The sequence below is a fragment of the Pseudophryne corroboree genome, chromosome 7 (genome assembly GCF_028390025.1).
Source record: "Pseudophryne corroboree isolate aPseCor3 chromosome 7, aPseCor3.hap2, whole genome shotgun sequence".
NCBI lineage: Eukaryota > Metazoa > Chordata > Amphibia > Anura > Myobatrachidae > Pseudophryne > Pseudophryne corroboree.
This window is the reverse complement of record NC_086450.1, coordinates 270,091,420-270,106,841: the sequence shown is the minus strand read 5'-3', so window position 1 is coordinate 270,106,841 and position 15,422 is coordinate 270,091,420. Positions and strand designations below refer to the sequence as shown.

Here is a 15,422-nt window from a genome sequence, read left to right as displayed (position 1 = left end):
ATCCTCAGTGACAGAAGACAGGCGCAGCAAGATAATGTCACAGTGCAGCACCCGGCTCCTGGTCGCTGACATTTTCTGTGTCCCCCTCTGAAAGGGTAACACCTGGGTGTGGTCTGCACTAAGCTTCTGGGAGCACACGTACATCACATCCCACTGCATATGCCAAGCACATTAGGTGTGATGGGCAAATGTGCACCACAGCAGTGGGACAAAACGGAACCGAGAACTGAAGTAAGTGTCATAGGGCAGCTGAGGTGGCCAGGTAAATGCCGGGTCCATTTATTTACTAGTATATAGTAACAGAAAATGTATTTACTGCTGTATGTATTAACAATACTTCTATTGCTTGTTACATAAGATTTACTGAAGAGACAATTTATTAGCTGAAGCATTTTAATTCTCTTAAATGACACTGACCCATTCTTTGAGGGCAAATTTGTTACAATGAATCTACAGTACAGCTGTTATGCGTTAATCACATATTGATACTAATATAGTCGGTCATTGTTTGCTGAAAAAGTAGGGTGCTTCAGGTTCAAGTTGTACCAATGACTTGAATTTTTCAAAGAAAACTCTATACTGTACTGTAAGTCGCGATCACTCTAATCAGTTGTTGCAAGATCGGAAAACATCTTTCATACTGCAATAAAAGTATTACCTTTCTTGAATTGTACTGTATTTCATCTGTGAGCTTTTGATATTTCATAACCTCTCTCATTATTTCCTCAAATGTATGTTCCTCAGCCAAGAACTGTTCCACATCTAGATCTGCCTGCTTGGTTACCAAGAAGCTGTACTTATCATACAATTTCAAGTGTTCCTTTGGCAAGAAACTCTCCAAAGTGACAAATTCCTTAACTCTTCTTTTATGTTCTTGTACAATCTCTTCAAGGATGATTGGAATTAAAGTTAATTTTGATTGATGATCCTGGTTTGCAAATAAAGATTGGTAAAAAAAAAAAGTTTCTCATTTAACTACTACATGAAAAAGGAAGTTAATGCATTTGTGATATCACCTGAGTGCAAATTACTTATTAAACACTACTGTAGTACATACAGTATATATATATATATATATATATATAGAGAGAGAGAGAGAGATAGAGAGAGAGAGAAAGAGAGAGAGAGAATATATATATACTGAAGACAGTGAAGAGTGGTTCATCCAGCAATCCTGAGGAAACATCCAGAAAACTAGAATAATTAAATTATGCCCCATAAGTGATAAGTAAATCTGTGTTATTTGACAAGTAAATAAGATTATGTTTACTCAGAGCCGACCCTAGGCATAGGCAAACTAGGCAAATGCCTAGGGCATTTGGAATGCCTAGGCACAAGCAGATTCTGCTGATTAAAATGATATGCAGCATGCCTATATTCTGTGTGTGACTGCGGCTGTATCTACAAATGAAATGCTACCTTACAGTGTATTCCTGGAAATCACTGTAGCGTAGCATTTCATATGCAGATACAGCCACAGTCACACACAGAATATAGGCATGCTAATTATCATTTTAATCAGCAGAAGCTGCTTGTGCATCCTAGTCACATAGCAATGAAAATAAGACGCAAAAAAAGGCGCCCAACGTTAGCAGAGCTGAGCGAGAGCTGCATGGCATATTTAGGCAAGTTGTATGGAGACACATCTGAACCTAAGCAGAGGTCATAGAGTTAGCGGCCGTGTGATTGCTGTGTGTGGATAGGTTCGTTGTGCAATAGTGTTCGGCATATGTGTAAGGGGCATTATGTGTCATTATGTGTATAAGGGCATTAATAAGGGTTGACATAATGTGTAAGGTGTATTATGTTTATAAGGACATTAATAATGTGTGTCATAGTGTAAGGGTCATTATTGTGTGGTATTATGTGTATAAAGGCACTACTAATGTGTGGTATTATGTGTATAAGGTGCTCTACTGTGTGGCGTTATGTATAGAAAAGGAACTACTGTGTGGTCTAATAAGAATAAAGAGCAATATGGTGTGGTATAATGTGAATAAAGATCAATTCAGTGTGATCTGAATAAGCAGCACTACTGTGATTAGTAATGTATATACGTTAAAGTGGTACTACTGTGATATAACGTGAATAAGGGACACTATTGCATGATATAATGTGAATAAAGTTGCACTACTGTATTGCGTAATTTCAATTGGGGGTACTATTGCCCCTTCCCAAAAGAACACTCTACTTTTTGGTCTGCACACCAAATGTGCTCACTGTTCCTATTTAAAATATAGGGGGTAGGAGCACCAAAATGAGGACGGCTATGACTGCTATAAGGGGTGATTGGAGTGGAAACAGGGTGCAGCATTAGAGGCGGAACTAGCAGTGCTGCTAGAGGGCACCAGCCAAAATCTTGCCTAGGGCATTAAATCGATTAGGGCCGGCTCTGTGTTTACTAATGTATCTGTAACATTTCATTTAAGCTAAACCTACAGAGATGTGTCAAAATCCTGCTCAGTGTGCACATCAAATATGTTTAATCGTTACTGTTTACCAATGCTGATTGCAACTTTATCATCAAGAAGGATCACTAGACATATGTAATAATATTAAAAACTTAACATCCTTTTTTAAATTCTAGATTTTTTTGTGGGTGAATCAGATTGTTTCCACTATGTTCTCAACATTGACAATGTCAACATGGTCAGAATGTTTACAAAGGCTCAGATGGCCACATGAGGCCCTAGTCTGCCCATTGCCCTTCACTGGCCTAAGGGAATAGATTTGCAAGCAATGACATATTCATCAATCAGGGGTAAACAGGATTTCTAGAGGGGTATTTCTACATGCTTGTGGCCAGTATATTAAGAGAGCTTAATTAGCACATAACAAGCTACAGATGTGTCCTCACAAGCCAATTCTCAAATAATGCAACAAAGCTGCGCCATGCATCCTGCCACACATTTTTGTACTGAATGAGCATGTTATTCAAATCACAAAAGTCCAATGTACAAGTACCCTAAACATTACCGCTGCTTTTGCATGCAACGCTACTCTGGGAAAAAAAAAAAAACACGAGAACCGACACGAGTGAGCCACACAATGCCTCCTTTCGCAAAGCTTTGTGCTTAATCTGTAACTTTATACCAACTCGATTGCAACCAAAATACTAATCCTAAGTACACAGTACTTGATTTTGGATGCACTGTAGCTGTGATACGACAAAGAGGTCAATCAAATTATACGCAATGGGTGCGATGTGCCATTTACAAAGCTTTTCAACGCCAGCAATGGAACCAATCTTGCACCCTTCGCGGGCTGGTTTCAGCCTGAATTTGTGCAAAACTGCTTGGAGCCCTATGGGTAGTGAACACTTTTGGGCGAGTGCGAGTCGATGTAAAGTGTGGCTGCTGCCATGGTGACTCACACCAGCGAGATCATCGTGGCTAATTGAATTGATCTCAAATAAGCTAAACTAAGATATAGGTATGAAAGTAAGAGAATTGTTATCTATGGCAGAGCATCTAAATCAGGGTGTACTATGAGTGGCCGGCTGTTGGGATTCCGGTGCCCAGCATACCGGCGCCGGGATCCAGACAGCCGACCAATGCTGGCAGCGGTGTGAGTGCAAAAGAGCCCCTTGCGGGCTTGCTTCGTTTGCTATGCTGCGGGCACTCTGGGGAACACTGGGACAATTCCATGAGTGGCAGAAAATTGTAGAACTGGACATGTACTGTATGTACACACAGGGCTCGACTGGCCATCTGGCAGTTCTGGTAAATGCCTAGATGGGCTGGGCTCACAGGGGTCGCCGAGGGGGATTTGGTGCCGTTCGCCAGCTGATTACAGCTGGCACACCGGCAGGTATCCATGAAGAGACAGCTACACTTTGAATCTAGTAGCAGTTCCTGACTGGCTGCTGATCCGCAAGCTCTGAATGGCTCGCAGACAGTGCCAGATTCGAAATGATGGTGGCCAGGCCAAGCACCAATATATGCAACAATGCACAGGATGGTATAAATAATGAATAACTGCAAAGGCAAGAATCTGTGTGGCGTTCCACACAAGACCTAAACACAAGGCTAGCTGGATCCGATCAGGAAATCAGTCAGACAGGGTCTCAGAATCACGGGCATTTGACAGGATGACAGGTTCTTACTTAGACCCAGATTGGGGTAATGGAGGTATGAGGTGTGGTGCCTCTGGACTGGCTGAACTGGATGGCTTTAGTGTGGCATACCTTTACATTCTATTAACACTTTTCACTTATTAATTTTTTAACACTATTTCTCTATTTTAATTACATTTAATTTTTGTATCACTTTCTGTATAGCTTCGGCTTCCTAAATACTAATTTATTAACACTATAGTTTTTTCACTGGTATGCTGCCCTGGGCTTTCTGGCTTATTCTGGTGTTTTGGGGTGCCACACCCTACACCTAGATATAGTGCTAGGGACCCCAAATATACAGAGATGCCTTGATGCGGCTTTGGGGCTTATTCACACATTTGTGCAAATATGTGTAACCAAGATCTCTGAATTCTAATATTATGTGGGATTTATATCTGGTTACTGTTATCATTCAGGGTGCTGGGGGAAACAATGTCTCTCTTTTTTTTTCTTTCTTAGAAATACCCCTCCCTTTTGAGCACCTGAATATCATTAAGCTGATTGAGCATCTACCATTATATATGTCTGTTGTGAGAGGCAGAGAGGTTCCTGCATTAGGAGGAAGTGCTGGCCCTGACATGCCACATGGAGCATTATGGGGTTGCTCCAAGGTAGGTAGCTCTTAGCTTACACATATTGTAGTAAGGAGACATCATCATGTGGCTCCTTGCTGGTTAATCATCGACCCAGATTGGGGTAATGGAGGTGTGGTGCCTCTGGACTGGCTGAGCTGGATGGCTTTAGTGTGGCATACCTTTACATTCTATTAACACTTTTCACTTATTAATTTTTTAACACTATTTCTCTATTTTAATTACATTTAATTTTGTATCACTTTCTTTATAGCTTCGGCTTCCTAAATACTAATTTATTAACACTATAGTTTTTTCACTGGTATGCTGCCTTGGGCTTTCTGGCTTATGCTGGTGTTTTGGGGTGCCACACCCTGCACCTAGATATAGCGCTAGGGACCCCAAACATACAAAGACGCCTTGATGCAGCTTTGGGGCTTATTCACACATTTGCGCAAATATGTGTAACCAAGATCTCTGAATTCTAATATTATGTGGGATTGATATCTAGTTACTGTTATCCTTCAAGGTGCTGGGGGAAACAATGTCTCTCTTTTTGTCTTTAGGTTCTCACTTAGAACAGGAACTATCACCAGCATCTGAGTCAAGCACAGGAAGAGGATATAACAAAAGTCTTCACCAATCCCTGCTGAGAATCTAATTAACGACACTGTGCAGCTTCCCTGCTGCATGTTCCAGAACTATCAGCTGAGTTACTAATTACCCAGCAACAGGGAACGCCGTCTGCCTTTGGCGTCCCTGTTGCTAGGAGTCCGGTGGCTCCCAGTGCCGGACGGGGGTCTGCGGGAGGTGCAGAATCCCGGCTCCTAAGCAACGGCCAGGACACGCACCTCCTGACGCTAAGAGTACCCCCCTTGAAGAGTGGTTAAGAAACCCTGGATCCAGGTTTCTGGGGATATTCCTTGAATAAGCTTTTCTTTAACTCAGGAGCATGGAGGAACTTCCCAGGCACCCAGGCCCTCTCCTCAGGACCTTAGCCTTTCCAATGAACTAAATAATGTACTTGACCCCACCCAAACTTGGAGTCCAGGATTCAACAACAAATTCTTGATGTCCCCGAATCATGACTGGAAAAGGTCTCCTGAAACCTCTTACTTTAAATTTGTTAGAAACAAATGCCGGTTTAAACAAAGAACAATAGAAGGTATTATTGATTTTCAAAGATCTGGGTAATTGCAGATGGAAAGCAACAGGATTGATTTTCTGTATGATTTGAAATGGTCCAATATAACGGGGACCCAATTTCTGAGATGCCTGACGGAGCTTGATGTTCCGGGCAGATAACCACAACATGTCTCCTACTTTGAAAGAGCAAGGTTTCCGAAATCAGTCAGCAAATCTCTTAGACCGGGCTGCCGCATCCTCCAAGGCTTTATGTACTTCCCTCCAAATATTCCTGAGGCGAGACATGGGAGAAAAAAAAGAACTAGACTGTTGTGATGGAGTGAAAGTATTAAAAATTTAGGATGAAAACTGGAAACACAAAAAAAAAAGAGACATGGAAGTTGAAGAATGTTCAAAATTATTATATGCAAATTCTGCAAAGGGTAGGTGGTCAACCCAATCATCCTGGTATATAGAGATGTAACAATGTAGATGATTGATATATCCGCTCTGTCTGTCCATTGGATTGTGGATGATACCCTGACGAGAGATTGATATTGATCCCCAGCTCCGCACAAAAAGACCTCCAGAAATGGGCTAGAAACAGAGAGCCTCTATCCGAGATGATGTCTTGCGGTAAGCCATGAATATGAAATATGTGTTGAATGAACAATGAAGCAAGATTCTTAGCATTAGGCAGTTTAGATAGGGGAATGAAATGAGCTATTTTATTGAAACGGTCAACTACTACCCAGATGACCGAGCATTTGGAAGATCTTGGCAGGTCCACAATAAAATCCATAGACAGATGGGTCCATGGCTTGGAGGGTACTGACAGAGAAAGTAATTGCCCAGAAGGAAGAACACGAGGAGACTTGTTTTTGGCACAGACATGACGGGCTCTAACAAACTCCTGAACGTCTGTCTTGATAGTTGGCCACCATACTGAGCAAGAGAGAAGGTGTAAAGTCTTATTAACCCCTGGATTTCCTGAGGTCTTGTTGAAATGGAACTCAGATAACACGGCTGATCTGAGTTTCTCTGGAATGAACAGGAGTCTCAGATGGGGCCAACGTCTGTGCTGACTGGACTTGAGAGGCAAGATTCATGGTGAGACCAGCAAGAATGCATCCTGGGGTAAGAATTGGCTCCGGAGACTTAGAGACCTCATGGTTAGACAAAAAACTCTGGGATAAAGCATCAGCTTTGATGTTTATGGAGCCAGGCCTATAGGTAATTACAAAATTGAACCTAGCAAAGAACAATGCCCATCTGGCTTGCCGAGAGTACAATCTTTTAGCAGATTCAAGATAACCTACATTTTTGTGGTCAGTGAATATGGTTACTGTGTGCCTTGCCCACTCCAACCAGTGCCTCCATTCCTCCAGAGCACATTTGACCGCTAAGAGCTCACGATTTCCTACATCATAGTGTTAGGGTCTCCTGCTCTGTGCTGCCACGTCGTCATGGCAACCGGGAGACAAGTGCTAGCGGAGTAACCTGAGCGTAGCTGATACTCCGGTTCGGGTTTTTTGCTGTGCAGTGGTTACAGGCTCTGTGCACGGCAGGGGATCCGGTGCTGGTTTTTGTGCTCACAGTCTGTGAGGTCTGAGTGGGGCGTGTACAGCACCTGCTATATAAACCCTCTTCTCAGGTTAGGCAGATGCTGCTGAATCTTTTTTGGTTAGTCAGTTCCTGAAAGCTAGCTAGTACTGTGTAAACTTTGTATTTGTTTGTTGCTTACTGCAAATAGGCCTTGGGATTTGGTATTACACTCTGCCAATCCAGACCTAGCAGTAAGACTGGAGTCAGTCGTTTAACCTGCTGGGGTTCTTTTGCTACTCTGTGAACCTAGCAAGTTTGCGGCTGTATTCTCAGACTTGCCTGCCAAAATACTTTCTCACTGTGCAAGGTGTTCAGGTGTCAGTTTAGTGGCAGTAAACTGAACCAGTGCACTGCAAGTGAGGACTAGGATTGTGGAGACTCTCCTTGTGTCTATTATTCCATCTCTGACCAAGGAGTTTACTGCCACACCCGTTGGTAACCCTTTAGGGTTTTGCTGTTGCCCTTAGCAACAGCATTTCGGGTTCTCTACGTATTAAATCACTACATCTCGCTTCTTTCCATCTGAGCATTCCTAATACTAGGGAGACACCCAGTTTCTTAGCCTTTGGGCTTCTCTGTTCACTTTGTGTTTATTTTGTTACCCTATCACCTTCTGTGTATGTAATGTCATATTCCCCAGTCTGTCTGTGAGTTCATTTGTTTTGCATCCCTCACCGTTCAGACACCAGTACATTCCTGCTGGCACTGGTGTGCATAACATATTCAGCAGCCAAATACTCCTGTTGAAATTTTGTGGGAATATGGAGCATACCCCTCAAAATACTTTGCAACAGGTGGTCGATCAGGTGCAGGTCCTGACTCGACAATTTAATGATTTGTCCATTAAAATGCACACCTCACAGGCCGCTGGCGGAGCTCCCGCAGCAGCAGTACCTTCAGGGGTTAAAGAGCCGAAAGTAAATCTCCCGGATCGTTTTTCTGGAGATCGCTCGCAGTTCTTTTGTTTCAAGGAGAGCTGCAAGCTATATTTCCAGCTTAGGCCTCAGTCTTCTGGGTCGGAGATTCAGCGGGTGGGCATACTGATTTCCTTGCTACAAGGAGACCCACAGGTCTGGGCATATGGGTTGCAGCCTGACTGTCTGTCGCTTAAAAGTGTTGATGCTTTTTTTACGGCACTGGGCATGTTGTATGATGACCCTGACAAGACGGCCTCAGCCGAGGCTCAGATTTCGATCCTTAAGCAAGGGCGAAGGCCAGTTGAGGTTTATTGTACGGAGTTTCGGAGGTTGGCCCATGATACCCAGTGGAATGACCCAGCCCTGAGACACCAGTACCGAAGAGGTCTTTCTAACCAGTTAAAAGACCAACTGGTACAATATCCCTTGCCTGATAGCTTGGATCAGCTCATGCAGTTATCCATTCGGGTGGATAGACGGCTGAGAGAAAGGGAGACCGAGGTTTCCTTCTTTCCCAAGGGAACCTCAGACTCTGAGGAATTTTCCGAGGAGCCTATGCAGATTGGGGCTACCCGCCTCTCCTCGCGTGAGAAGACGCGGAGGAGACAGCAGGGGTTATGTTTGTACTGTGGGAATAAAGGTCATGTGGTAGTATCATGCCCAGAAAAGCCGGAAAACTTCATGGCCTGAGGGTGATGGGAAATATCCTGTCAGGCCAGAAGTCAGAATTTCCCAAGAAGACTTTTATCATTCCGGTGACCTTGAAGATCCTCGGTCAAACTGTCAAGACTGAGGCCTTTGTGGACAGTGGGGCCGACGGGGTTTTTATGGACCGCCAATTCGCCCTGAAACACTCTGTTCCCTTAGTACCCTTGGCATCGGAAATTGAGATTTGGGGGTTAAACGGGGAACCATTATCCCAGGGTAAAATTACCTCTTGCACTAGCCAGATTTCTTTGTTTATTGGAGCCACACACTCTGAAAATTTGTCCTTTTATGTGACTGTCTGTACTTTTGCCCCATTGGTGTTGTGGTTACCCTGGTTAAGGGCCCACAATCCTCAATTTGACTGGGTCTCTGGGGAGATTCTTAGTTGGGGTACTGATTGTTTCAGGAGTTGCTTGAGCCTTCCAGTCAGGCTTTCGCAGCTAAGTTTGCCAGGATTGCCAGGATGTTATGCAGATTTTGCGGACGTGTTCACCAAAAGAGTTGCAGAGGTACTACCTCCCCATCGCCCCTATGACTGTGCCATTGATTTGTTGCCGAATGCTAAGCTTCCCAAGAGCAGGTTGTACTCCCTGTCACGTCCTGAGACTCAGGCTATGGCAGAGTACATTCAGGAGAACTTGGCTAAGGGATTTATCAGACCTTCACAGTCTCCAGTTGGGTCGGGGTTCTTCTTCGTGGGTAAAAAGGACGGTTCGTTGCGACCCTGCATCGACTTCAGGGAATTGAACCGTATCACGATTAAAAACTCATACCCACTGCCTCTCATTTCGGTCTTGTTTGACCAGCTTCGTACTGCCACCATTTTTTCTAAGATTGACCTACGCGGTGCGTACAATCTAATCCGAATAAGAGAGGGGGATGAATGGAAGACTACCTTTAATACCCACTCTGGGCATTATGAATATTTGGTGATGCCTTTTGGGCTCTGTAATGCCCCGGCAGTCTTCCAGGACTTCATGAACGATGTGCTCAGGGAATATTTGGATAGATTCTTAGTTGTATACTTAGATGACATCCTAATCTTCTCCCATTCCCTGGAGGAACATCGGAAGCATGTACGCTTAGTCCTCCAGAAACTCAGAGACCACTGGCTTGGGACGAAGCTGGAGAAGTGCGAATTTGAAGTTCAGCAAATCGCATTTCTAGGATATATTATCTCCCCAGAAGGTTTCCAAATGGAGGGTTCCAAGGTACAGGCAGTCCTGGATTGGGTGCAGCCCACTAGTTTGAAGGCGCTTCAGCGTTTTCTGGGCTTTGCGAATTTTTATAGACGATTTATCGCTGGATTTTCGTCTATAGTGGCGCCCTTGGTGGCACTCACTAAGAAAGGGGCGGATGTTGCTCACTGGTCTTGTGAGGCCAAAGCGGCTTTTGCCCGTCTCAAAAGGGCATTTGTCTCGGCCAAGGTGCTGCGACACCCAGATCCAGAGCGTCCTTTTGTGGTGGAGGTGGATGCCTCTGAGATGGGTATTGGGGCAGTGCTCTCTCAGATGGGGGTGTCTGATAATCGCCTTCATCCCTGTGCTTACTTTTCCCGTAAATTTTCGCCTGCCGAAATGAATTATTACGTGGGTAACCGGGAATTGTTGGCTATTAAGGATGCACTCGAGGAGTGGAGACACTGGCTTGAGGGGGCTAAGTTTGTGGTCTCAATTCTCACCGACCATAAGAATTTGGCATATTTAGAGTCAGCGAAGCGCCTCAATGCCAGGCAGGCACGATGGGCTTTGTTTTTTGCTCGCTTTAATTTTTTGATAACATATCGCCGTGGGTCAAAAAACATCAAGGCTGATGCGCTCTCGCGGAGTTTTGCTCCAATCCAGGAGACCACCGAGGAGCCATTGCCCATTGTGTCCCCATCATGTATTAAAGTGGGCATTACCCAGGACCTCTTGTCATTAGTCCTTAGAGCACAGGAGCAGGCTCCTCCAGACCTTCCGGTAGGTCTTTTGTTTGTGCCTCCTAGGTTAAGACAGCGAGTGTTCCTGGAATTCCATGCCAAGAAGTCGGCAGGTCACCCGAGTATTGCCAGAACTCGGGAGTTGCTATCTAGGGCGGTGTGGTGGCCCTCGGTGGCTAGGGATGTGGATCAGTGGGTTCGGGCATGTGACATCTGTGCCCGAAATAAGACTCCTAGAGGGGTTCCTGTTGGCCCATTACATCCACTCTCTATTCCATCTAAGCCATGGACCCACATTTCAATGGATTTTGTGGTGGACTTGCCCAAATCCTCGGGGATGACAGCCATCTGGGTTGTCGTTGACAGGTTTTTGAAGATGGCGCACTTCGTTCCATTGGTTGGGCTGCCATCGGCCAGATGCCTGTCTGAATTATTTATGCTGCATGTTGTGCGCCTCCACGGGTTGCCACTTGATGTGGTCTCTGACCGCGGATCCCAGTTTGTGGCCAAATTCTGGAGGGCATTTTGTTCCGATCTCCAGATTTCTGTCAGCTTGTCGTCAGGCTACCATCCGCAGTCTAATGGGCAGACTGAAAGGGTGAACCAGTCCTTGGAGCAATTCCTCAGGTGTTATGTCTCCAAGTGTCAGACTGACTGGGTTGCTCATCTGTCCATGGCGGAGTTTGCCTATAACAACACGGCTCACTCTGCTACAGGGATCTCTCCCTTCCTTTGTGTGTATGGGCATCATCCTAAGGCCAATTCTTTTGACCCCCTGGACTCCACGCCTGGTGGTTCCTCTGTGGTTTCGGTCCTTAGAGGTATTTGGAGGAAAGTGAAGAAAGCCCTTGTGTCTGTGTCATTAGGGACCAAAAGGGTTTTTGATAAACGGAAAAGACCCTGCAGCTTCAAATTAGGAGACTTCGTCTGGTTGTCTACCAAGAATTTGAAGTCGAGACAGCCATCTCATAAGTTAGGCCCCCGGTTCATCGGTCATTATAAGATCACTAGGGTCATCAATCCGGTGGCATTTCAGTTAGATCTACCCCGTTCTTTGGGTATCAATAAAACATTTCATTGTTCCCTTTTAAAACGGGCGATTAGTAATCCTTCTTCCAGTGGAAGACCTTCCCCTCTTCTGATACGTGGCCAGAGGGAGTTTGTTGTTGAAAGGATTCTTGACTCCAAGATGGTTCGGGGTCGGCTGTCATTTTTGGTGCACTGGAAGGGGTATGGCCCGGAGGAGCGGTCGTGGGTGCGCAGTTGTGATCTTCATGCCCCCAGACTGTTACGCTCTTTCTTCTCGCAGTTCCCTGATAAACCCGGTGGTAGGGGTTCTTTGACCCATCGTCAGAGGGGGGGTACTGTTAGGGTCTCCTGCTCTGTGCTGCCACGTCGTCATGGCAACCGGGAGACAAGTGCTAGCGGAGTAACCTGAGCGTAGCTGATACTCCGGTTCGGGTCTTTTGCTGTGCAGTGGTTACAGGCTCTGTGCACGGCAGGGGATCCGGTGCTGGTTTTTGTGCTCACAGTCTGTGAGGTCTGAGTGGGGCGTGGACAGCACCTGCTATATAAACCCTCTTCTCAGGTTAGGCAGATGCTGCTGAATCTTTGTTGGTTAGTCAGTTCCTGAAAGCTAGCTAGTACTGTGTAAACTTTGTATTTGTTTGTTGCTTACTGCAAATAGGCCTTGGGATTTGGTATTACACTCTGCCAATCCAGACCTAGCAGTAAGACTGGAGTCAGTCGTTTAACCTGCTGGGGTTCTTTTGCTACTCTGTGAACCTAGCAAGTTTGCGGCTGTATTCTCAGACTTGCCTGCCAAAATACTTTCTCACTGTGCAAGGTGTTCAGGTGTCAGTTTAGTGGCAGTAAACTGAACCAGTGCACTGCAAGTGAGGACTAGGATTGTGGAGACTCTCCTTGTGTCTATTATTCCATCTCTGACCAAGGAGTTTACTGCCACACCCGTTGGTAACCCTTTAGGGTTTTGCTGTTGCCCTTAGCAACAGCATTTCGGGTTCTCTACGTATTAAATCACTACATCTCGCTTCTTTCCATCTGAGCATTCCTAATACTAGGGAGACACCCAGTTTCTTAGCCTTTGGGCTTCTCTGTTCACTTTGTGTTTATTTTGTTACCCTATCACCTTCTGTGTATGTAATGTCATATTCCCCAGTCTGTCTGTGAGTTCATTTGTTTTGCAGGGGAAAATATCAGAGAGAAGAAGGCACAGGGGTGGAGTTTATGACTGACTGGATCCTCTTGTGAAAGAATAGCTCCAATGCCAACTTCGGAGGCATCCACTTCCACAATGAAGGGCAAATCTGGATCGGGATTCCAGAGAACAGGAGCAGAGATAAATGCTTTTTTAAGGTCCTCAAATGCCTTAATCGCCTGTGCGGACCAATGATCAGGATCCGCACCTTTCTTCGTTAAACTCACAAATGGGGCTACAATTGAAGAAAATTAATCGATAAATCTTCTGTGATAATTCACAAAACCGAGGAAACATTGAGTAGCTATTAGATTAGAGGGACGAACCCATTCCACAATTGCCTGAAGTTTCTTAGGATCCATAGAGAAACCTTTGTGTCACGATCCGGGTATCTGGACGCCATTACTTACCCTTCAGATGCCTCCTAAGGCTGGCTCAGCGTTCCAGGACCGGATCCCGCTGTTCCTGAGTTTCCACATGCAGAATGTCAGAGTGGTGATTTCATCAGCCGCGGCCTCCGCTGTGCCCGCGTGGTTAAATGTGCGCTTGTCAGTCTGGCGTCTCCTGTCTCCTGTGGCCGGCGTCGCCATTACTGTTTCAATTCTCACATGGATTACAAACCAAACTTCCCTCCAAGTGTCTGCATGGGCGCAGCCATCTTGGATTTTGTCATCTGATCATTTCCACCAATCTGCTGTCTGTATTGTTGATTTGCATAATTGCCTAGCCAACCCCTTCCTTGCTGCAGGTATAAGTAAGCTGTGCCTGAGCAAGGAAGGCGTCAGTGCTTTGGTTGTCTAACCTAGTTCCAGTTTGTCTCTCTCCTGTGGTTGTCTTCCAGGTTCCAGCTCCTGTCTCCAGACTTCTACTATAGAGACCCGCACCAGCATTCCATCTGCGGTGTAGCCTGACTCTCCGATCCATTCTGGACTCACCTGTTTCCAGTTACATCAATCACCTGCTTCCAGCCCAGCTTCCAGCAGTGTACAGCTTCTCTTAAAGGGCCGGTGTCCTTTCTGCAGTTTACCACTCTCCACCGGTATTATTATTTCACCGCTCTCAAACTCCAAACTTCATCAATCACCTGCTTCCAGCCCAGCTTCCAGCAGTGTACAGCTTCTCTTAAAGGGCCGGTGTCCTTTCTGCAGTTTACCACTCTCCACCGGTATTATTATTTCACCGCTCTCAAACTCCAAACTTCATCAATCACCTGCTTCCAGCCCAGCTTCCAGCAGTGTACAGCTTCTCTTAAAGGGCCAGTGTCCTTTCTGCAGTTTACCACTCTCCACCGGTATTATTGTTTCACCGCTCTCAAACTCCAAACTTCATTATTATTTCATCGTTCTCAAGTTCGTTTATTATTTAACTGGTTCCAGCCAGTATCCACTCCGTACCAACAACAGTCTGGTTCCAGCCAGTATCCACAGCAGCCGTTTTATCTTCAGCAACCCAGCCTTTCCTGGAACACCAGCTGGTACGATCCTGGGTTCTCTCCATTGCTACAGTCAGGCCTGGTAAGGACTTTCCAACTAGAAGATTATTAGAACTGTCTCACTCTACCAGTGCCTGTGGCCCTTGCCACCCTGTAGTACCCAGGAATTGTATTTATCCTCTGTTGACTTTTATGTTTCCTTTACTGCTGCTGTGTTACGGAGTTTGTCATAATAAACATCATTGACTTTTATCCTGGTTGTCGTGGTCACGCCTTCGGGCAGTTATTCTACATGTTACTTACATGTCTAGGGGTCTGATACAACCTCCCAGGTTCCGTTACATCTCAGCCCCTACAACTGAGGCTGCCTCCCGTCAGCTCAGGCCCTCAGTTGTGACAGTAAGCACTGACCTAATGAATCCAGCCGGAGACCAGGATCAAGCGGCCAGGCCGATGCAAGAACTGGCAGCCCGACTTGAACATCAGGAGGCTGCACAGGGCCACATCATCCGCTGTCTCCAGGATCTCTCTACACGGCTGGATGGGATTCAAACGACCCTCCGTGGACCTGGCACGTCTGGTGCGTCCACTACATTGACACCAGCTGTAACCCCACCCACCTTACCCATTTCCAGTCCACATCTTCATCTTCCAACGCCAGCAAAATTTGATGGATCTCCAAGGTTCTGCAGGGGATTTCTTAATCAATGTGAAATCCACTTTGAGCTTCTACCTGGCAATTTCTTCAGTGACCGTACCAAAATTGCCTATATCATCTCCCTTCTCAGTGGCTCAGCCCTTGACTGG

The 15,422-nt window shown here is 45.6% G+C and overlaps 1 protein-coding gene across 1 annotated transcript in view; it reads right to left on the bottom strand.

Moving 5' to 3' along the window:
- DNAH7 (dynein axonemal heavy chain 7) overlaps nucleotides 1–15,422 on the bottom strand; it is a 1,092,938-nt gene that overhangs the window by 755,049 nt on the left and 322,467 nt on the right. Inside the window, exon 12 of the mRNA XM_063934143.1 lies at nucleotides 659–928. Coding sequence (XP_063790213.1) covers nucleotides 659–928 — 270 coding nt within the window. The remainder of the gene's footprint in view (nucleotides 1–658; nucleotides 929–15,422) is intronic.